Here is a 21,368-nt window from a genome sequence, read left to right on the forward strand (position 1 = left end):
TATCTTATACTAACAGAGACAGAACTTCCTGAAGATGTAGAAAACACTGAGCTGCCTTAAAAAAAATACTGATCTTCTCATTTCATGTAATGAAGAGCCCCTCTTCCAAAACTTTCCTACATTTTGGATCAGATCTATCCTAACAATAGCCCTCTTTAAAGAAGGATTGTCAAGTCTAATCACTCCATTAAGGCAAGCATGGGCTCATACATACTGCTACAACCAAGTAATAACTCTTAGGAATTAAAAATCCATATGGCTCTCTCAGCTGTACTATATAACATGTGCAGCAGCTGCTCTCAAAAATATTATAATTGTTATCAAAAAAGGAATTAACTACACTGTATGGCTTATGAAACTGCAACTTATTATTAAATAGAAACAAATTTAGTGTAAAAAATGTTCAGAATCGTCAGGCTGACCATCTTTTTTGTCTTTTTCATTGTCCCTGTTTGTTTCTGGTTGCATTTAGATGCTGTAATCATGACCAAGGCCCCACAGGAATAGACATTATAAAAGCACATGCAATATTCTAGTCTCATCCTGTTACTGGGGAAGGGAAGCAGGCAGGGAACGAGACGTACAGATGTAAGTGCCTCAGGGCTTGAGTTATCAACTCACTCTCAAAGCAGCTGCTCCCACTGGCGAATCTCTTATGGATCAGTAGAGGAGAAGTACAGCCTGATGAACCCCACCAGGTTTTTCAGGCTGGGAAAACCATTGGGAAGGGTTAAAAACTCCCTGGAGTCTGAAGGGCATCAATCCCTTTTGGCAGCCATCCATTTTTTCTCCATCCTGGCTCAATTCTTGTGCTGTTCAGCTTTTCTCAAAATGAATGTTAAATCTGGCGAGGGAAAGGGGGATTATGCCACAAATTTTCTGAGTGACTTTGGCCAAATTCCTTCATGTCTGCATAACTGTTTCCCTGTCTGTAACATAGGGATAATATTTAATTAGAACATAAGTCTTGTAAGGCCTACTTCTTCAGAGCTTGTCGTGTGAGGTTGTAATGTGAAAGGAGCTATATTTAAGGTCATTAATTTAGGATCTGTGTTGCTGATGGCTTTGCCGTATTTTAGACCCTCAGTGCCAGACTAGTAATTATATAAGACTATAAGCCCTGGGCACTCTGAAGCTAGTAGAAGCTTTGTCACCAATGTAATTTTTTATTTATATTACATGGTAAACCGGGGTGCAAGCCTACATTTAAGCCTAAACTGACCTTGCACACAAATTTTAATGAGCTCTGGTGCCTCAGAAGGCAGAGGGTCCACATGATCTCTTAAAATAGACCCCTGTGCAGCCTCGTCTGCTTTGTGAGTGGCTTGGGCACGAGCATGGCTGTGCCAATCATAATATATTCCATAATGTCATATAGCCAACGGAGAATGGATGAGTGAGCTCAAGTTCCTTCCTAGAAGACTTTAGTGTTGTATGCAGCAGGGTGCTGTGATCTGAGCAGGCAGCTGAGCTACAGATATTTGGGCGATGACTAAGTCAAAGGGCATACTTTGTAGTAACCCAGTTCCTGGCCAGATCCAGTGAACTACAGAAACATTGCTGTTTGGATCAGGACGTGGGGTCAAATTTTCCCTGAAGGTAGTTTGGACTGGCTAGGAAGGTTAAAAAAATTCAGCTTGAAAAGGAAAGTCCTCTTTGCCTAAGAGCAAGAGACAGTCTATGCAGTACCACTGCACTAGCTCTACCACTTAAAATGTGATCAAAACCTAACAAAACCCTCTACTTGCCGAGATTTACTGCTTCACAGACCAACGGAGCGAAATGTAAACTGCAATACATCCGTCTTTATTCCACAAGCATCCCTGGTTCTGTTATTCCCCTCTCCAGCCCCCCCCCCGATGAATAGCCCTTTCCCCTCGCCACGCTGAATAGGCCAGGTGACTCCGAAACCGGCCACCCAGCAGATGCTTCCGCAGTACCAACTGTTCTGAATCCCCCCACCCCATCTCCAGCTTTTTTTTTTTTTTTTTTCTCCCTCCTTCCCCCATGTCCTACCAATCTAGGCTGCCTGGCACATGCTGCAAGCTGCAGTCCCACTGGAGTGATATTGTGATGGAAATGAGGGAGGGGATGCAGGCAGAACTGCACAGATTTACAGCACTCTAAGGGTTTCCATTAAAATCCTTGACAACTTGTTATTTATGAGTAGACCAACAGCTCTTCTAATATCCAGGGCCTAGACCCCATTCACTTCAATAATGCTGGTTTGGAATAAATGAGCCAGAGGATGGAAACCAGTTCTGTTAGTATAATGGAGGAGGCTAATAGCTGTTTAGAGAAAACAACTGATGTAATTCTGGGACCCAATCCTTTCACCAACAAAACAATAAAGGTTCGATTCTTCAGTGCATTTCACGTAGTGATTTAATTCAGTACAAAGAGGGTGATAAATGGCAGCGTTTGGATTTCGTGCCGTTATATACCCACTAAGCACTCTCTATTTGTACTAGTGCACTACAGATAAAGGGACTCATTGACTCCTGTGCAAGCAGGAATAGGTCAGTCTGGATCTCCACAGCAGAACAAAGATAAACAATGTGTCCTTACAAAATAATAGAAGCGACAACCCACCCCCCGCCTAAGTGTAATATCTTCATTTTTCAGTCTCACAGCAGCCTGTGAGCATTTCCTTCCCCAAATTTTTCTGAGGTGCTCCACCTAAACCAGTGTGGCAGTCTGTCTAAGTGTCATTTTTGAATATTTTTTTCTACCATTCCCTTCTCTGCTCCCTTCTCCTTCCCATCATTGACATGCTAAATACAGAAGCACCTCCACTTACTAAGCACAGGAGTGATCCATGAAATAAGGACTTTGATGATCAAAACACTTTAAACCCTAGGTGTGCATTAAGCTGCTGTAAAGAATTATCGATCTCTTCTGCTGTGTCTTAAAATCAAACTGACAAGTTGATTACCGACCATAACCACTCAATTGCTGGCTTGTACACGGCTTTCCTTTTCCTCCTTTGTTCACCTGCATATTGTCTATTTACATTCCTTTTGTCAGGAATCTTTTTATTTCCTTTCAGCTTCCTCTGCTCTCCATGGGAGCCTCATTAAGGTGAAGCAAAGAGAAGCAGCAGCAGAGCTCCCAGTCTGCGTTCTGCCGGGTGAGGGGCAGCACTGCCAGATGGACCCTGCTCCATGCCTCTGCCTCCCCCTCGTCCGCACGCCCAACCTCAGCACTGTGTTTTTGGAGGAGATTGACAATGCTGAAGGTCCGAATTGTTCTGCAGGAAGAGGAAAGAAGACATGGATAGATGAAGAGGAACCAGGAGGAGAATGGGTAGAGGAAAGAGGCTGTTCAAGTGAGGAAGGGGACTGTGGCTGTACGATTGGGAATTGCATCCCGAAAGAAGCTGAGCCACCAGTCAGTTATTTCAGCATCCTTTCAGATACTCTGACTTTCAGGGCTGAAATAGTTTGGGAATCTGGAAGCTGTAACTGCCTCCCTTGTGGACAGTCTCTTTTTTTCTACGCCACAAATAACTTCTCCCAGGCAAAACAATGGTCTTTCCTATGAAACGAACTGACATCAGTCGGTATGTGATGCCCTCTGTGACCATAGTTAGCAGCATGTATTTGCAGCTGAGAGAAGTTATCATCTGGTTTGCATTTTACACATAAAGAATCATTCCGGTTAATTGGAAAATGATGTGCTGTGGACAGGGACAGATATATTCAAAATATACTCTCTCTGAATGGAAGAGAAAGCCCAAGGAAGAACCAACTTCTTGGAAAAGGAAGGCAAAGGGTCTGGCAAAAATGAGGGAGAAGCAAAAGGACCAAGCAAAGGGAGAAGAGCTCTCTGAGGCTGAGTGGTTTTGCCTGGATGAGAGACAGAAAATGCTAAGCTGCATCCCAGCAGAGATCATTGATGGAAAGCAAACCAGGCCAGTTCCTAAGCTGGACCAAACTGATTAGCTCTGTAAAGGTCTAAAAAGATATATATTCACAGAGATTTGGCCCACAAAGTATGACTTCTTCCTTTTAGATACATTTCTAATGAATGCCCATTCAGATGCTACATGAGTTCGGGTACAAATTGTGCCAAACCCCTACTGTGCCTTTTGAAAATTTATTTCAAGGTCCTTATCCAATACATATCAATGTAATACTGGATCTCATCCAAAGTATAACTATATCTAATTATCAGCCATTTGAGCTACTTCTGTATTAAACTATAAAATTGAGATAGGATTGAAACCTCTTATGATTCCAAAGGCTAAATGCAGCAGTAACATAAATAATGCTGTAAATTACAAGCAAAATGAAAACTTGGTCAGAAAATATATGGTGTAATTTGTGCTTAGGGGTAAATTGGTCCCTGGCTGCCCAGGATAGGGAAGGTATGACCTGTATCAGGCCAAAGTATATGGCTGGGAGTCTGAATCTGTGTCATTATTACAGAAGAAAAAATGACATACCTTAAAATACTTCAAAAAGCCAGCATCCTCATGAGATTTATTGCGGTCTGACCCCCTCTGCCGGTCACCCGCTTGCTGCCTGTGTCCCAGGGCCAGCACCTCAACATAGGCTCCGAGATTTGTAGAAATGATAGGAGCAAGCAAGTGGAAAATGATAGGTACCCGTGTAAAAGGGATGGAGAGGCAATTCGGGGGCACCGACACTTGGCACCCATAGCTCAAGGATGTAGGCAGCATTGTGACAGAACTCTAACCCCAAGTGACTGGGTTTGGCTTTAGGATATGAGCCGCTAAAGCCAGTACTAGCAATAGTGTAGAAAGCAAAGAGGTCTGATAACTGGCATTTGGGTGAACTACCAGTAAAAATTGTTTTTGTGTCTCTCCACATGTGATCTGCTGCTGTCAAGGTGCAAAGCAGTAAAAGGAAGAAAAATGTAACTTAGAATGAGGACGTATGGGAAAAGGTGGGGGGGGGGAATGCATTTTCTTGAAAAACAATGGGAGTTTTCCTGAGGAAACAAGTGTTCAGTTAAAAATCAGCCTCATTTTGATGGAATGTTTGATTGTCAAAAATGGGATAAAGCTACGCCAGGAATGTTGAGATATACGATAGTAATCAATAATGTCAAAACATGTACAAAACCAAGTATTTTTAAAATAATATTTTATCATCCCGAGTGAGGAGGTTTTCAGCTTTTTCTCCTAGCCTAAGGAAAAAAGGTGTTGATATGCTGAACGTTCCTATGACACAGAAGAAATTCAGACAGCTCTAGGTTTTTAGATCAGTGCTACTGGGAATGGATATAAACAAACAGATCCCATACAGCTCATTTTAGTTTCCTGATTCGTTCTTATTATCCCATACTATCCTTTGGCCTTCATGATGCATTCCCATGCTGTGAGGAGCCACTGTGGATCAACCACTTAAATAGGTGCTTTCTGTTAAACAGAAACAGTCTCACTACCCATAGGGATACCATGTTGCATGCTAAAAGTTAGTCAGAGAGGTGCTTTAAGTACTTTGTTAGAAGCTTCAGCAAGTAATTGAAAGCCTGCAAATAGCTCCCTTAAGACCCCATCAATTCCTCCAACTTATTTCTTTAAGAATGAACAGACATAGCCATATTTTTCAAAGATTTTCTCCATATAGCTTTTATTTCTGTTTGCTGATATTTTCTTTTACCGTTTTTTTAAATAATGCTTACCAGTATAGTACATCTCAGGACAGAAATACTCTATTTAAACCTAGACTGATAAAAAGTTTGTGTAGAATCAAAAGCGTAAAACATTTTGAAGTCTTTGTTACTCTAAATATTCTTAAAACTCTATGTAAACTTCTTAGGATTTTCTATTGCTTCAGATATTCAGCAGGAAACACAGACTAATACATCTGGATAATAAACCTTTCCCCATTTGTGTTTGCGTGGAAAGAAAAGCTCTTAATTGTAAATTGAAAATGCGAAGCAGAAATAAAAATAGTAACTGGATAATCTGTGCACAAAGCATTGTAATATCCCAAGGCACTTAGTTTTGAATCACAATGTTTTGGATTGAGAACAGGCTCTTCTTGTTAAATCAAGAAGGTTTAGAAACATAAAAAAGAAATAATCTGAATTAATAATTTCCTTTAAATGAGGATGCCCAGTTTCTGACTGAGACCATTTATTCTCTGTGCTGCCAAGACAACTCAGCTACTGCTTTTCTATGGGCTCCATGCCATACCGACCTTCCCTGTTTCAGAAATTTCAGGTTTTCCTCATCCTGAGACGGATGGAGAGAACTGCACGTGCCTCATCCTAGAATAAGCCGTGCTGCCTACTTTGCTGGAAGGAGGGCCCTAGACCTTCAGATCTGCAAACAGGTAGTTGGTCTCCTTATAAATATGTATCTTTCACTTGCTTTATGACTGACGGTGAAAGAAGAGATATATTTTTATTTAGACCTTTTTACTTATTATTAATTCATTCTGCATTCCAGAAGCTGAGCAGGACTGAAGGTGTGATCCTGAAAGATTATACAATGTTTCCAGTCTTTGGTTAGCAATCACAGTGCTATATTAAAGAACAAAACCATTATAATAGGGATGTATCAGCCAAGTACAGAAAACTGCTGTACTACATCCCATCACTTGGATCCCTACCTGAATGAACAGTTACGTGGCCAATCCTGTTCTAAAGAACTGGTACCACAATCAACTAAATTACTAATTATAGGATTTGTAACTCATTTAACAAGCAGATATACTTGATCCAAGACAGAGGACTTAAGTTTGATGATGGTTATTCAGTTTCAGGATGTGGATGTCTGACCTGATTTATGTGCTGGTCATATGCTGCATGGAACAGAAAGCTCAGAATTACAGTACTAGTGGCATAGTCAGTCTTGTCTGGGTGATCTTAGCATGAATTAAGCCTAGACAGTGATTTTGGTCTATTCTATACTGCGGCCTCTGCCACCTATTCTACAGAGCAGATACGGATTCAGAATTCTTCCAATCCATGACAAAAGATATGGTCCTCAAACACCTGCTTATTGGACTTTTCAAAGGTCTCATTGCAGAGTGAGCACTCCAGAAGATGGCTCTGCACATGGGCCTCATACTGACTTGTTTCAATATCTTCAGGAAATACTTCATTGCACATGGGGCATTTCCTTAGAGAAGGCTGAAGTACAAAGCAATGCAAATAAAGTCAGTTTAAAAATTATATTCAAAGAGAAGAAACAGAAAAGTTTAGTAGCCAGGTATTATCACTTTTGGATAAGTCTCTCTGACTTCTAACACTCTCAAGTTTTCAAATGTCTCCAGGCTTCTCTAAATAGCACTTCAAAGTCAAGAGCTTCTGAGAGGTACTCTTAACTTTCCATCCTACATTGCACATGTCCATGTCTCCAAATTGAAATAAGGTATTTAGCAGCTGCATGCTGCTCATTTTGACATTAGGTGCTGCCAAGAGCTGGTCCTTAAAGATTAAGGTCAACAGAGTTTCCTTTCTCTCCCTTAAGACGTATAACTCGTATTAATTCTACGTGTTAAGCATATATGGCTCCATTTCGTTGTCCGCTATCTTACTGGGACTCAACCAGTTAAGTAGACAATTGGCTACAGAACTGAACTTGGAGCTTTTTGTTTCAAACCACTAATTCATGTCCAGTCGTGTCCTCTTTACTTACTATGTCTGCAGCTCCTGCCCCCAGGTTTGTTCCTGTAGCTGGAAAAAGAAGTCAATTTAGCCACAGCAAAATGATTAACAATGTAATGTGCTGATAACTAGTAATTCTTGAAACATGAGGATGTGGCTCTGGATCTAAACCTCTGTATTTAGGACTACGGAAACTGGACATAAGCCACAGAACTAGCTGTCTCACAGCTGAATAAACCAGCTAATAGTTGTCTCTCTTGGCAGAAAATGAACAGACAGCTGATCACTTAAGTCAACTCTTAACACCTGGCAGCATTTCGCAGCTGCCAAGTCATCTGCACACATGTAAAGCTGCACAGAGGTGCTGCTAATAATGTCTTTTTTACAGCATTCAATTTGAGAGGGAGGATAATTTGCTGAGACTTTAATTGCCATGTATTTGTGGTTTCAGATAGAATGCCAAGTAATCTCACCACAATATGGATTTCCAAACAGAAGGCCTCCTACTCCAGGAGCTGGAATTGGAGCTTGAGCTTGTGAAACAACAGAGAAGGGAGAAAACTCTCTAGCCTGCGAGAGATGCCTCAGGAGTCCGTCATTCTCTTTCCTGAGTTTCTGCAAAGGGACAGAAAGGCAGAATGAATTTCCAGAAGCTCAGGAGACCATTTCAGAGAAAAGTCATACTTTGCACTAACATAGATCCTCTTATATCAAATGAAAATTGCTCTGAACTTCTTTTAGGTAGCTGCTTGACCAAAGGGGAAAGTGAGGTAAGGAAGGGCAAGGATCTATTCTGTGGCTTGCTCGGAAAGGCAGACAAGATGATCACAACAGAGTAATACACTTTAAAAGACAAAAGATTATCATGAAGTCATGCAGAGTAAGGAACAAAACTGAGCAGCCATTGCTTAGACCGGACAAAAAGGCTATGTCCATTTAAATGAGTAAGTCCATTCATTTCAGTGGTGTCAGAATTAAGCTAACATTAGGAGTTTTTGAAAATCCCCATGCTATTATGGGTAAACCAGTCTATTCTGTGGTGGGGGAAAAAGGTGCAAGTTTTTGGACCCTTCCTCTTAGGCTGTACAGATGTGGCAGCAACAACATACTGCAAGTGTATGCACAGAGTCATTTGTAGGTGCCTGCAGACCTAGTGATCTAGGTGATCCGTTTGGTAGATCCTAGTGATCCGTTTGGTAGAAGGGTTAATGGAACTGAACACTGGACTGAGACATTAGTGTCATATTCAATACAGGAGAAAAGCGAGGGAGTTGTGCCAAATTCTCACCTGATTTTCCTCATCAGCTTCATTCTTTTTTGCCTGTAGAATCTGAAACAAATGCTTCTGCTCCTCAAGTTCTTTCATCAAGTCATGGTTTTGTTGCTATGAAGGAAGAGTGTTATTTGGTAAATCATGGGAAACTGGCAAACAAAACGATGACAGCTCCAAGCACCGGAGCTGTCATATACTAGGTGCCTCATGCTGCATTTATGACCAATAAATAACCCTTCACTTCTAATAGGAGTCTTACCATTTCATAGTTTGTCACCTAGGATACCTCCATGTCACCACTCACTTATGCTGTGCATTTTCATTACAACATGAGAGATGACACATGACCTCCGAAGGGAACACATGACAGGTCAAACAAAGAGGGAGGCTGAAGAAAAGGAATTCATACAGTGGAAAAATCCACCCTGACAGGTGAGAGCTATCCAAGTCTGCCAGGTTTCCTGATGCTGTGAGACTTGCATTGACGGTGGACAGCCAGTACATCCTTAGGAATTAATCTTGTAGCTGACTCTTGAATTATATCAGTAAATTAGATAAGCTAGAGTACTTAGGGATTCTGCAGTCATTCTCAAAGTATCACTCTAAGAATCCTGAACATTTGGTATCACAGCAGAGGTAATCACACCATCTATTTTAGGCATCTAATTTTCAATGCCAAAGTGAAAGTAGAGCCTCCAAAAGCTTCCTGAGTAGCACATACAGAGAGAAGCACCTTTAGAAGGTCACTTAGGGCAACAGGCTAAAGATGAAGTGGCGGCCTCAGTCATTGCCAATGATGGTTTCTTCAGTAGAAAGAAACACCACAGCATGCTGCCTTTTTCTTTTATATCCTTCACATTCCTTCAAGGAGTGATTTCCAGTGCTGAGGTTTGTGTATTACTTCTAAAAGGTCTGCAGAAGCTACCTAAGAAAAGCAAGCCTTTTGTCCATAAACTTAAATTTGTTATACACATAGTCATCTGCAACATCATAGGGAAATTGTGACGGTTCTGCAAATCGAAAGAAGCTGGAAAACAGTGCTGTCAGTGAGTCTCAGCTCCCCCACACAGGTACCAGCCGGTTCCATATAATACAGCAGAGCTCTGTGCTCAGCACTTTTGGGACCATCTCCCCAGCTGCACTGCCAGAAATGCTGGGCACCTGCTCATTCTGCAGACAGTGGGACAGACAAAGTGAGAGTTTGGCCTCCGACCCCTTCAAGTTTTCCTTGCAATGTTCAAGCTCCTTATTTTGCTCCTTCTGCACAGAAATCCCAGCTTTTCACAAGCAGAGCTGCAAAGAGGTGTTGGAGAAGGATGTGGGGCAGAGCACCAAACTACAGAACAGAAACTTTGTATTGTTTACAGCTTTTTTTGGTGCATTCTGAGCATATTGCATCTATTTTATTGATTACAAAATGCCAAATTTGAGATATTAAAGACGAGAAAGAGACAAAAACATCAACAGAGAGAAGACCAGCAAGGTTGCTGCCTCACACCAGTTACTAGTCAGCTTTCTGTTGGAGGTAAAATTAACAGCATATAGTTGGGGCAGATTTAGGGTAACTTGTTTTATTTACCCATAAGGCCCAGTCCTGAAACAATTTTGCTGGGATGCAACGATTTGCAATTAGCCAAATATGAATCCTGAATTCCCACTGATTTACTTTATCCCTTGAGCTGACTCAAAAGAGATCGAGACTGAATTTTCCTGCTACAGAGAATCAGAATTACATGTCTAATTATACAGATGTTTCTTCCAAAACTAAAACATATGTGCATACTATAAGAATGTATGTATACTATAAGAATCTGTCAGATGGTGTGTTCACAGAACCATCTATGTGGACACCCATGCCACCATGGACACTTCTCTTTCTGTCATGCATTTCCTTAAATTCTCGTAAGATTGAGCAATATTTGAACGTGATCACTGCCAAGGACACCTCAGCCTCTCTGCCCTGGCACCCCCAAGCACCGTGATGCTCAGGGAAGGCCTTACCTGTTGAGTTCTAGTCATGCGTAACTGGCGATTCTCTTCCTTTAAACTTTCAAGCTGCTCTGTCTTGTCATGGTCGGTATGAGATAGGTTTTCCACTTCTTTCTCATAACTCAACACTTGAGACTAGGGAGAAAGAAGAGTGTGCAAGAAGTCAAAATCGAACAGCTCTGAGTGAGGAGCACAGGCACCTTTTGTCACAGAAGGCAAAGCTCCAGAACCCGTGGCTGCTTAAATTTTTTTTTTCTGTAAACGTTTTTCCATTAAAACCTTTGTAGAAACTGAGGATAGTTACATGGGGATATACTGGAGCTAATGTATTCGTCAGAACACAGTATTCATTCCTACATTCTCTGAAGAGCTCTCTAAGTTTCAACATGACACTTCTAGTCTGGAAAGTCAGAGAACAAAGAGAAAAACAGAGACTCTATAGCCAGATGGTTAGCCCATTGTTCTGGGTTTCCCATGTCCCAGACCTAACAAACAAGCTATTTTCAGCCTACCTTCTCTCTTTACATACCTCCCAGCTAGAAGTCTTGTTTTCACCCGAGTACTGAACATAATTTTAGAATCTTTTTCAAAACACAAGTGTTTTCTGCCTGGATCCTTAGCTAGCAGGAGGTAAACAACAGTCTGATTTTGGCCAACTTAATGAGCCGACAAAGGGGATGTTTTTAGGAAATAAAATCCTTACAGTTTCTCTTAGCACATCCCCCTCTACCCTTCCTTCCAGAATACAGCTTTTTTGAGGTTTCCTGGAGGTCAAATCATATCAAAGGTTGACATTTTCTTAAAGAACTCACGTAATCAAAAAAGAAACTCATACACCACACACTTGCTCAAGACAGCTCAGTTCTCTGTCAGAGGGAAAGTGATTCCACCAGAGACAGTTCATAAAAGCAAAGGAGGGCAGCTACATGTTTGCTACCTGCAGCTGGTCCATGTGATCCAGGGCTGTTTTCAGTCTGGTTTCCAGGCGTTCCTTGTCAGAGGTCACATTCTGAAGTTGTTCTTTGAGTCTACTCAGAACAAATCAAAACACACCATACTTTCACCAATGGAAATTTAATCCATAAAGGCAAGGTGCTTACATGAAATCCTGGTTTGAGATATGCTGTAAATACACTTACTGGTGCAATTCTGCCTCTCTGCAGTCATCCAGCTCCTTTAGATGTTTATTTTCCTTTTTCAGGGAATTCAGCTCCAGCTCCAGTGTCTCTGTGTTGCTCCTTAGAGACTCTAAACTATTCTGCAGCTCCTGAAAATCACAGTGAGGTCAACGAGAGGTAAACAGGACCAAAGCAATAGTCCTGCTCTGCACTGGAGCTGCAAAACCCCTCAAATGCAACACTTCCAGGCAGCCCATCTGAAGGAGGAAACTCTCTCCTTTGCATCCTGACTACTCTTTCAGACCCTATTTCATTTATATTAAGTCCTGAGCAAAACTGAAGGAGGAAAAGATAATGATAATGAGATTTCAGGACAGCCTATAGAACATTTTTGAACACTTCCCATAAGTTCCTGACTCCTGTGTCTGAAGATGTCTCTTGTTCATCATTATTGTTCTTATCACAGTAAAGGTGTGGTACAGTTTGGTAAAGGATTAAACAGATAACGTGGGGAGAAACCTCTTTAATTTTCTCCTGGAAGCACACAGTGGAACAAGACCTGACTCAGTCCCTCTTCATCTTTCAGACTTAAAGCTTCTGACTTAATATATTAACTTTTTTGTTTACCTGTGTCTTCTTGAGGTCTTCCTGTAGATCCATGTTTTGTTTCTGGAGACTTGCACAGCTTGCTTTCAGCTCCTTGTTTTCTTTACGCAAATTTTTGTTTTGTAGTTCAATCTCTTCTACTTCTCCCTGGCAAGCCACAAAGTTGTTTGGTCATAACAGAAGCACTGAAAAGCTACATTCCAAATGGCACAGTGTGAAGAGCAAAGAAAGATGAGCTCTGCAAAAGGGAACACTGTGTACCTCCCCGTGCTTTCACTGCTAGCACAGACCAGACTGCTACTTCACTCTCCCCAGTGCGTCCAAAGCTGACCATCGACCCAGTTCTTGAATACTGAGCACATACTACCCCTGATCTTTGGAGATGCTCAATGCCTTCTGTGACCGCAGAAGTCAGCAGAGGCAGAGCTTTGAGGCTTTTTCCAGTTTGTTAGGTTAGGACCACGTGTGCAGTTGTGCCATTAACAAAAGGGCTGCACACAAGACACTGCAAAATAAGAGTGCTTGACTTCACAGCACTGCAATTATTGTCCATGTGCATGCTCTTACTCCCATCTAATGGCAGGCTGTTTCCATGAAAATGACATTTTCATTTAAAGATATTCAAAATGCCCTGAAACACTATGTCTAAGTCACTCCCCGTTACAAAGAGCTCACAATCTAAGTGATAAATGGCAGGTAGAGAAATAAAGGCTGCCCAAATTTGTGTGACAGATCAGTAGCAAAGCCAAGAATAGAATCCAAGTCTGCTGAGTTCTAGCTTGGCATCCAGTCTACTGGATCACTCCATGTTAGCAGTGAGCATATGCCAATAAAAGCACAAGGAGTAAAGAGCAGGGGAAGAGAGGACACATACCTGTGTGGTAACCACCAGGATATCATCCTCAGTCTCTGCTCTGAACTGGAAAGGCACACTGGCTCCACGGACCACGCCATCCTGGTCGATGTAGCAGAACTGGTAGTATTCATCATCTTTCGGTAGGTAGTAAGCTTCAGACAAACACAACAACCCCATTATATGCAGCTTCTAATTATTTAAGACTCTTAACTACATAGCACAGAAAGTGAGGACCTCAGAAAACTGAGACATCCTAGTTCAGTATTGTTCCTGCACCTTTAGTAATCCCTTGTGCCAGCGATAGGAACACAAACCATATCACTCAGTCAGGATGGCAGAATTTAACATGTTCAAAATTTTGTGATTTATTATGGGATTTGAAATAAGTCTCCCAAAGCATGGTCCTACAGATATTCTGTAATTCCGAATGTAGTGCTCATTAGTGGTAGCAAAATGGGAGTCTGTGTGTGTGTGCCTGTGTATGCACATGCACATACATTCCCCAAGTGATGCAAGCTCCCGACTCACCTTTGAACTGGATCTGTTGCTGCACAGCGGTGTCACTGTGGACATCATTGGGCAAAGGAGCCCACATGAATGTGTAATATTCCCGGGTTGTTTTCCATCCCACCTGCAACAGCAAAATTGTTATATGGCATCACAGAGTTCATGTTTATCCTATGGTATTGGGACTGTATTTCCACATAGATCAGTTACTGGGAGGACTTCTGCATTGATATCTTGACTTCTAAGAGTTGTGGTCTATGCATGAAAGGATAATTAGAGTGTTTGATAAGCCTTGAAGCTGTTTGGGTCACAACAGGTCTAGTACTTTGTCCCTAGGCACAATAAAGATGTTCTATTACACAAGGTTATTACTGAAAAAAATTCCCCAACCCTGTTCTATCAAAGCCCAAGCTGTTTGTTTCTGCCTGCTGCTGCTTTCTCATACTTGGCACATCTGTTTTCACAGCATTCACTTACCCGGAAGATGCCCACCCAGTCCTTCCTGCGAGGAATGATGTTCTGTGTGAGGGTATAATAACATGTTACATCTCCTCCAGGAACATAAAACTTCTCCACATTGTTAAAGATGACCTGGGAGAAGTGGCAGTTGTCTAAGAGGACAGCGGAGGTGGGAGGCTCGTCTGCGGTCTCGTCCATTGTGGAAGTCTACAGGAGGAAAGAATAAGGGGATTATCTCATCTTCAGATGCTGCCAACATAGTTGTGTCTGTGAAGGGTATGAAGAGCTACACTTGGGAATGACGTAGCTGTGAGGTCCAAAACCCCCTACGCACACACCAAGGTTTCTCAGCAAGGCACACGAGCTCATTGGTGTCCCTGCCACCGTGGCCAGGCTGCTCCTGTCATCTGCGGCAGCTTGCAGAACCTCTTTAGCAGACACATGTAGGACTCTCATCTGACTGCTGCTTCCCAGCCATGGTGCCTGGTGCTCTGAGGCTGCCAGTATGGCACGGCAGCCCCTCTCCTGCGTGGGACCCCAGGAACCAGACCCGCTGACTATCCTACAGATCTGCAGTGGTGCCTTGTAGCAGCAGGAGCACACGTGCCTGCTGGTGGGATCCCATGCTTGAAGACCCTGCTGGAATGCCGCTGTCCCCACATGCAGCCTCACATCAAGTTTTTAATGTGATTTGACACTCCAGGCACATCCCTACCATATGTAGCTCTTCTGAAATCTGGAGACTAGCACATTGCTTGAGAAGAACAGAGGTTTCACTCCATCAGTGAAATGCTCCGACAGTAGTACAAGATGAAAACAGCAGCTTACAATCTATCATGCTGGGAGCTCCAAGACTCGTGCACTCCCAGCCCTACCACACTCCACCTTCACGGGCTGACTGTGGCAAGACACACAAGACACACTCATGCTGGTGATAAGCAAACTCAGCAGCCTCCTTCCTTTCTGCATTCAAATCCAACGCAATGACTTGACCTCCAAATACAGTATCTTTTGTCTTCCAACTTCCTGACTCCACGGGAAGAGAGGTACCTTGCTAAGCTCAGCTCCCATGGAAGAGCACAAACGGAGGAGATCCTGGTTAGGCAGGTCGTCGTAGTTCTGTCTCACAAGCCTGTGTCATGAGGCTATTATAGCCTTGCTACTCATGACTGCTATGCTGAAACCGCAAGATGATTCTCAGTATCGAAATGAATATGTTGCATGACAGCAGGGTCAAAAAATAGCATTAAAGCTTTTGCATGAGTTATCTATACAGAAAGCTTTGCACTGCATTGTGACACTACAAATCACACAACATAAATCTGTAGTGGGTGCATCGATCAAAACAGTATCTAAACTGCCAGGAGCCTAGGCAGGACTGGAAACAGAACACTAAATTACTCTCTTTGCCACTATGTCTTGAAGGCAGCCAGGCTTCAGCCCTGGCAATCTGTCAAGGGGCAGATCATTGCTGAGAAAACCCTGCTGCCAGTCCTGGACAATTCAATTCCAGGAATCCAAAGCAGAACCTTCTCAGCTGATCTTAGTGACAGCAGCAGCGAGCGAGGACTGACCTCAGAACAGAGGGAAAGTTCATCGTGAACAACCATCCCACCTGGAGCATTTCAGGTCATCTCCAATCCAGAAGTTTCACATGGAAATGAACTCTTTGGAACCCTGCTTTATTTTTTTTGTGTCACCAAGGAGATTGTCTGTATTCTGTGCCAAAAATAGCCTGAAAATCAGGCAGAAGTTTAGATGGGGATTGTGGGGCTGTGCTTGCAAAGGAAAAGGCATCCACAGCTGGAAAGAGCAGCAATAACTGCACTGACACAGGCTGCCTTGGGAGGATTCAGAATTCATCCTGCTGGGAGCGGAAGGCAGGTCAGACCCTAGAAATGGATGTGGTGCAATCCTCCAGGACATCCAGGGTTGTAGTTTCACTTTTAGTTATCTCAGTAAAGTGTAGGAAATGGCGTGCAACTCACCTAAGCCTCAGTCTTTCTCTGGCTGATGTCAAACTTTCCTACCCTGATGTGCCTTATAAGCCTTATGATTTGCAGTTCCTGAACACCAGGGACCACTTGACAGCCACCAGACAGAAAAAGACAGAAAAAAAAAAAAGAAAATAAATCTAAGGACAGCACGTTAATCATATTATTGCATTGCTTTGGGACAGGACATGAGCCCTTGCTGCCACAAGGGTTAAAATTAATTTGCAAAGAAAATGAAGAATCAGTGTCTGGATGCAGCAAAACAACGCATTCTGCTGAAAAAAAAAAACGAAACAAAAAACAAAAAACAAACCGTTGGCTTTGGTGAAAATACATGTGATCTTGAAGGAAAACAAATGCAGAGGCAGTGCGAAGTTGTGCTGATAGCAGAGTCTGCAGTTCACGTCCAGGAAAACACAACAGTTAGTAGACGGGCGAGGACATTTTATTAACGTTCATATTTTTGTTGCGCCAACAGCTCTTAAGTCATCAGGAGGGGCCCTGCCAGGCTGCTGCCGCCCGAGGAGAAGGGAACAGCCACACCTTCGGGGTGTTAATGCTTCCCGGGCAGTCCCAGCCCGGGGCTGAGCTAACGAGGGATGATTGCAGCTCACAGGGAGCAGAGCGGAATAAATAACGCTTCCTCGTGTTCACGGCCCAGGCTCTCTCCAGGGACTCTCTGTTTTTTTTCCTTTTCTTTCGCCGTTGCTGTTTTCTTCTTGCATTAACCTGCAGCGTCCCCATGATGTAGAAATACAGGAATTCCCCCTTCCCAAGCGAGACCAACTTCCAGCCGCCGTTGGACACCGGATGAACCGGGCAGCCCCCCCTCGCCGCCGGCAGCGTGTGCCACGGGGGGGTCCCCCTTCGCATCCCCGTACGTGGGGTCCCGGCGGAGGGCGGGGAGCGGACCGGGCTGTCCCCGTCCCCCCCCCCCCAGGCTGGGCACCCCGGGCTCCGCCATCAAAAAACGAAAGTGAAAGTGTCGCCGCCGCTTCGCAGCGGGGCAGCCCCGGCCCAGCCCCCCCGTACGGCCCCGGTAGGGGGGTATACGGGACCCCATCACCACCGTCCCCCGCCTCACTCACCGAAAAGCACGGCTGCAAACCTCCGGGGCTGCGAGGAGGCGGAGGACCAGGAAAAGGCGGAGCCCCCCCCCCATCCCCGGGATACCTCCCCTGGGCGGCCCCGGCCGCACTGCTGGGACTTGTAGTTCGGTGCGGGGGTGTCGTTCTTTGTCCCCCCCCCCCATGCCCCAGCCCCGGTACCGCCTTTCCCTACCGGCGCTCCGGTTGCGGGGGTGAGGAGAAACCGGGGATGCAGGGGCCGGTTGCCCTGGGGGAGGGAGGGAGGTGGGTAAAAGCTCAGGGAATTTGGCAAAGCGGGAATTTAAAAGTCCCGGTAACGGACCGCTCTCCTCCTCCGGGGCACCGGAGGCCTCGGGAGGGCTCACCTCCCCTCGGCTCACGCAACGGTGGTCCCCAGCGGTTGAGGCTGCCGGTAACGGGGCAGGGAGCCGGGCCTTGGCCCTGCACCACGGCCGGGCGGCGATCCCCCTCCACCGGGGAGGGAGGGCGGGGGCACTAAACCTCGATTCCGGGGACGTTCGGCCACGGCTGAACCTGGCGCTTTAATAAACCACAGGAAAACGTTTAAACGTTCAAAATGATCTTTTAGGAGAGACTCAGAACGGGGGCGGGGCGGGTGCCGGGGCGGCCGGGCCCACCCCGCCGCCATCACTCCCCCGCCTCTATGGTAACCTCTATGGTTGCAAGGAGAGCCTCACGGTCCATTGGCAGACCCCCCCTCTCCAGACCTCCAGCCAATCAGCAACCACGCCGCGTAATTACCTAACCAATGATGACCCCGCGTAGCGCCACCGCCCTCCCGCCCCTTTTGCGCTCTCCCGGACGCTAGTGGGAGGTGCTTCCTTCCTCCGCAGCCAATGGGAAGCGCGGATATTGTCCCAGGATGCCGCGCGCCCTGCGCGGCGGCAGCCAATGAGTGCGGAGGACGCTGGAGGGACACGGCAAGGTGAGTGGGGGCGGGGGCGCTGAGTTTCTCTCACAGCCGCCGCCGCCGCCTCAGGCCCGAGCGGACCCCGCGGAGGTGGGTCCCGCTCTCAGCCCGGCTTTGCCTTCCCCTCACCTCCCTCTGGGCCACCGCGGTCTCCTCTCTGCCCTCGCCGGTTAGCGGGGGAGGCTCTACCGGCCGCGGGGTATCGCTGGGCCCCGGCGGCCGGTGGGGGTCGGTACCCGGCCGTGCCGGTGCCCTTCGCTGGGAGGAGGCAGCTGAGGAGAGTGCGACAAGCGTCGGCGCTTCCGCTGTCCCCACGCATTCCCCCCTCCCCGGGGTTCGGGTGGGCTTGGTTGGGTCTTGGGGGGGGGGGGGGGTTCGACCGTGTCGGGGAAGGCAAAAATGTGCAGCCCTGGGGAGCGGCCCAAAGGAGGATTAACGGAGGGAGGGCGGCGGGGAGGGAGGACGCGGAGCCGTGCGTGGGGGCGGTGGGGAAAAGCCTCGGGCACAGCGGAGGGACGGGGTTGCAGATAGACGTGTTTTCTGTCAGTCCCGAGAGGGGGGTGTTGGCTGGCGGCAATAGCGTTGGGATTCCCATTTCCTTTTTCTTTTTGTCTGTATTTGTAATAGGTTAAGCAAAATGCAGGCTCCTCTGGCTCTCCTCAGCTCTCCAGCTGTGGTAAGTCTCCTTTCTTCAGAAGAGTTCAGTAATACTTAGTGGGGATACATGATTGTTAAGTCTTTCTGTGTGATGCTTGGTTCAAAATGCTGTCCTGGACGCCCTCAGCTGAGGTGGGCTCATGTGGATTTGTTTTACTGTGGATTTAACAAGGAGGGGAAACAAGGTGACCTCTGGTGACCGGAGGGTGATACCTACCATCTTAGTAGATGTGCATTGAACTGCAGGCCCAAGGGCTTCTCCAAAGATTAGTTAACTATCACAGAGACACTCCTTTACCTCTTTCTCTCGAGGTGTGCATTGCGAAGAAAATGTATGGAATTGTAGCAATGACTGAACTGCTGTAGCAGATATGACACTCATGCTGCAGTGTGTGGTCTGTGGTGGTATTACTCATGGACTTAATACAATTGGCTAAACTAGAAATATCCTAGAGTTGCATATGCCTTTGCTTTTTAGTCTTGTTTCATTCTTGAGATGTCTTATAAAAATTCTAAGGCTGTTCTTCATAAAATAACTGTTCTTTTCTGAGGGTTAGTGTGGACACATCCAATTATAGGAGTTAATTGTCTGTGTTTCACTCCAGTTCCGGTGCTGTTCCAGGGCTCTGGCCAGACCAGTTTCAGTCTCTGTTTTCAGCAGGCCTGAGGTTCAGACTGTACAGGTGAGACTCTTATGTGGCACCTTGGGCCCTGTATTTCTGTGCTTGCTGCCTGTGATACGTGATGGTTTCTCCTGAGATGGAGTAAGTTTGTATATCAAGAGGATGGCTAATATGGGGACATAGTTTCTAGCCCAGATTGGTGACGGCTTTGCAAGCTTGGCTGATTTTGCTCTGCCTTGGGTAGAGGGTAAACGTTGATAATGTTTTATTTAAAAAAAAGTTTATATTTATGATTAAAAGTGTCATTAGCATATTTTTTTTCCTGTATCCTGCAGCCAGGTGGTGTTTCCCATCCACAGCTGACCCACCGCGAGTTCCAAACCAGTGCTGTTTCCAGGGATATTGACACTGCTGCTAAGTTCATTGGTGCTGGTGCTGCCACGGTTGGGGTGGCTGGTTCAGGAGCGGGTATTGGGACGGTGTTTGGCAGCTTGATCATTGGCTATGCCAGGTAAGTAAGATGCCAGGCTGGCTTGAATTTATTCCCTTCTTCCAGCACTAAATTTGGTAGATCAGTAGAGCTTTCTCTGGAATATATGTCCAGCTCTACATGTGTAGTGTATATAAGCAGATAAATGTGTTTAACTGAAGCAGTCCTCCTTGGGATATAAAATGGTTGTTATAATCCATGATTCTATTAAAATAAATTAGAAAGTGCCTAAATTGTTCGAATCCACCCTATACTTACTTCTGAACGATGCAGCTGCTCTGTGGAGCTCTTCCTGCCTCTAGAAGAAATGAAGCACTAGTTATTAGCAGGAACCATTGCTTGGTGCCGCCAGGGCAGGTGAAACTAGCCTTCAGGGTTCAACATGTCTATGTTGCTAAAACCAGGGAAAAATGATGGCTTTCTCATTCCAGCCGGTGGCTGCCTGCCATAAAACTGGTTTATGCCCCAAAATCCATTGCCTGTGTGACATAATCCTGGCTTTCTGTGATACGGGCTCTGGTTTGGGGTTTGTTTGTGGGGTTTTTTTTTCTCACTGTGGATCCTTTTTTGTATTTTTCCTTCTCTCTCTGGTTTGTTCCTCCTTGTACAACATACAGGAATCCATCTCTCAAGCAGCAGCTCTTCTCCTATGCCATCCTGGGCTTCGCTCTGTCTGAGGCCATGGGTCTCTTCTGTTTGATGGTGGCATTCCTTATCCTCTTTGCTATGTGACAACTTCTGGTCCTGGCTGCGGCTTCCATCACTCTGTCCTCTGCGGTTTGAGTCTGCTTCCATCAGAGCGTTCCAGACTGACAATTAAAGAAAAGATTTCTCTAAATAAACTGGTGGTTTTATTTTTTTTATTTTTTTTTTCTTTCTTATGTCCTGGTCCAGTGGTGGGGAAGTCTGTGGGTGAGTTGATGTATTGGTTGAAGAGGGTGATAACCCAGGTATGGGGGCACTCACTGATAAAGCAGAAGGGAAATATGAAAAGGTGATGAGAAGGAAGGAAAACTAATGTGAAGTCAGCTAGGGTAAGAGAGGATGTCCTTGAACAGCTCAAATCTTCGCAAAAATCCCAACAAGCATTGCCCTAGTAAAGCAAATACTTCTAGATGAGCTGAGGAGGAGTGGTTTTTTCCACATACTGTTGTTGAGAATGCTGTGCCTTTGTTTTTTTAATCTGAAAG

General features: G+C 45.1%; 2 protein-coding genes across 5 annotated transcripts; one reads left to right on the forward strand and one right to left on the reverse strand.

Annotated features, from left to right (window-relative positions):
- Positions 1-5,572: 5,572 nt before the first annotated feature.
- CALCOCO2 (calcium binding and coiled-coil domain 2) lies at positions 5,573-17,562 on the reverse strand. Of its 3 annotated transcripts, none has more exons than XM_069786526.1 (12): positions 17,478-17,562; positions 14,414-14,602; positions 13,958-14,060; positions 13,448-13,581; positions 12,595-12,720; positions 11,989-12,116; positions 11,787-11,877; positions 10,862-10,984; positions 8,876-8,971; positions 8,061-8,202; positions 7,619-7,656; positions 5,573-7,110 (listed from the first exon to the last, which is right to left on the reverse strand). In XM_069786526.1, the coding sequence occupies exons 2-12, from the start codon at positions 14,591-14,593 to the stop codon at positions 6,928-6,930; spliced, it is 1,344 nt and encodes a 447-aa protein (XP_069642627.1). In that variant the 5' UTR covers positions 14,594-14,602; positions 17,478-17,562; the 3' UTR covers positions 5,573-6,927. The 3 variants fall into 3 exon arrangements, with proteins under 3 accessions (XP_069642627.1, XP_069642628.1, XP_069642626.1); XM_069786527.1 differs by lacking the exon at positions 17,478-17,562 and adding an exon at positions 16,384-16,406; XM_069786525.1 differs by lacking the exon at positions 17,478-17,562 and adding an exon at positions 15,446-15,542.
- A 757-nt stretch (positions 17,563-18,319) lies between these two features.
- On the forward strand, positions 18,320-21,020 carry ATP5MC1 (ATP synthase membrane subunit c locus 1). 2 transcript variants are annotated; one of them, XM_069786528.1, is made up of 5 exons: positions 18,320-18,423; positions 19,036-19,084; positions 19,671-19,748; positions 20,024-20,199; positions 20,796-21,020. In XM_069786528.1, exons 1-5 carry the CDS (start codon positions 18,335-18,337, stop codon positions 20,908-20,910), a joined length of 507 nt encoding a protein of 168 aa, XP_069642629.1. In that variant the 5' UTR covers positions 18,320-18,334; the 3' UTR covers positions 20,911-21,020. The 2 variants fall into 2 exon arrangements, with proteins under 2 accessions (XP_069642629.1, XP_069642630.1); XM_069786529.1 differs by having other exon boundaries at positions 18,398-18,498.
- Positions 21,021-21,368: the final 348 nt, after the last annotated feature.

This window comes from Haliaeetus albicilla, chromosome 7, assembly GCF_947461875.1.
Source record: "Haliaeetus albicilla chromosome 7, bHalAlb1.1, whole genome shotgun sequence".
NCBI lineage: Eukaryota > Metazoa > Chordata > Aves > Accipitriformes > Accipitridae > Haliaeetus > Haliaeetus albicilla.

What these genes read in the sequence shown, in the direction of transcription:
- CALCOCO2 (XM_069786525.1), bottom strand. Translation starts at nt 15,466, where the DNA reads ATGGGAGCTGAGCTTAGCAAG. An exon ending in ATCACATGGACCAGCTGCAG is followed by an intron (nt 10,985 to 11,786) that starts GTAGCAAACATG and finishes CTTTCTCCCTAG; the next exon opens with TCTCAAGTGTTGAGTTATGA. An exon ending in GGGCAGGAGCTGCAGACATA is followed by an intron (nt 7,111 to 7,618) that starts GTAAGTAAAGAG and finishes TTTGTACTTCAG; the next exon opens with CCTTCTCTAAGGAAATGCCC.
- ATP5MC1 (XM_069786528.1), top strand. Translation starts at nt 18,335, where the DNA reads ATGGGAAGCGCGGATATTGTCCCAGGATGCCGCGCGCCCTGCGCGGCG. An exon ending in CGCTGGAGGGACACGGCAAG is followed by an intron (nt 18,424 to 19,035) that starts GTGAGTGGGGGC and finishes TATTTGTAATAG; the next exon opens with GTTAAGCAAAATGCAGGCTC. An exon ending in CTGAGGTTCAGACTGTACAG is followed by an intron (nt 19,749 to 20,023) that starts GTGAGACTCTTA and finishes TGTATCCTGCAG; the next exon opens with CCAGGTGGTGTTTCCCATCC.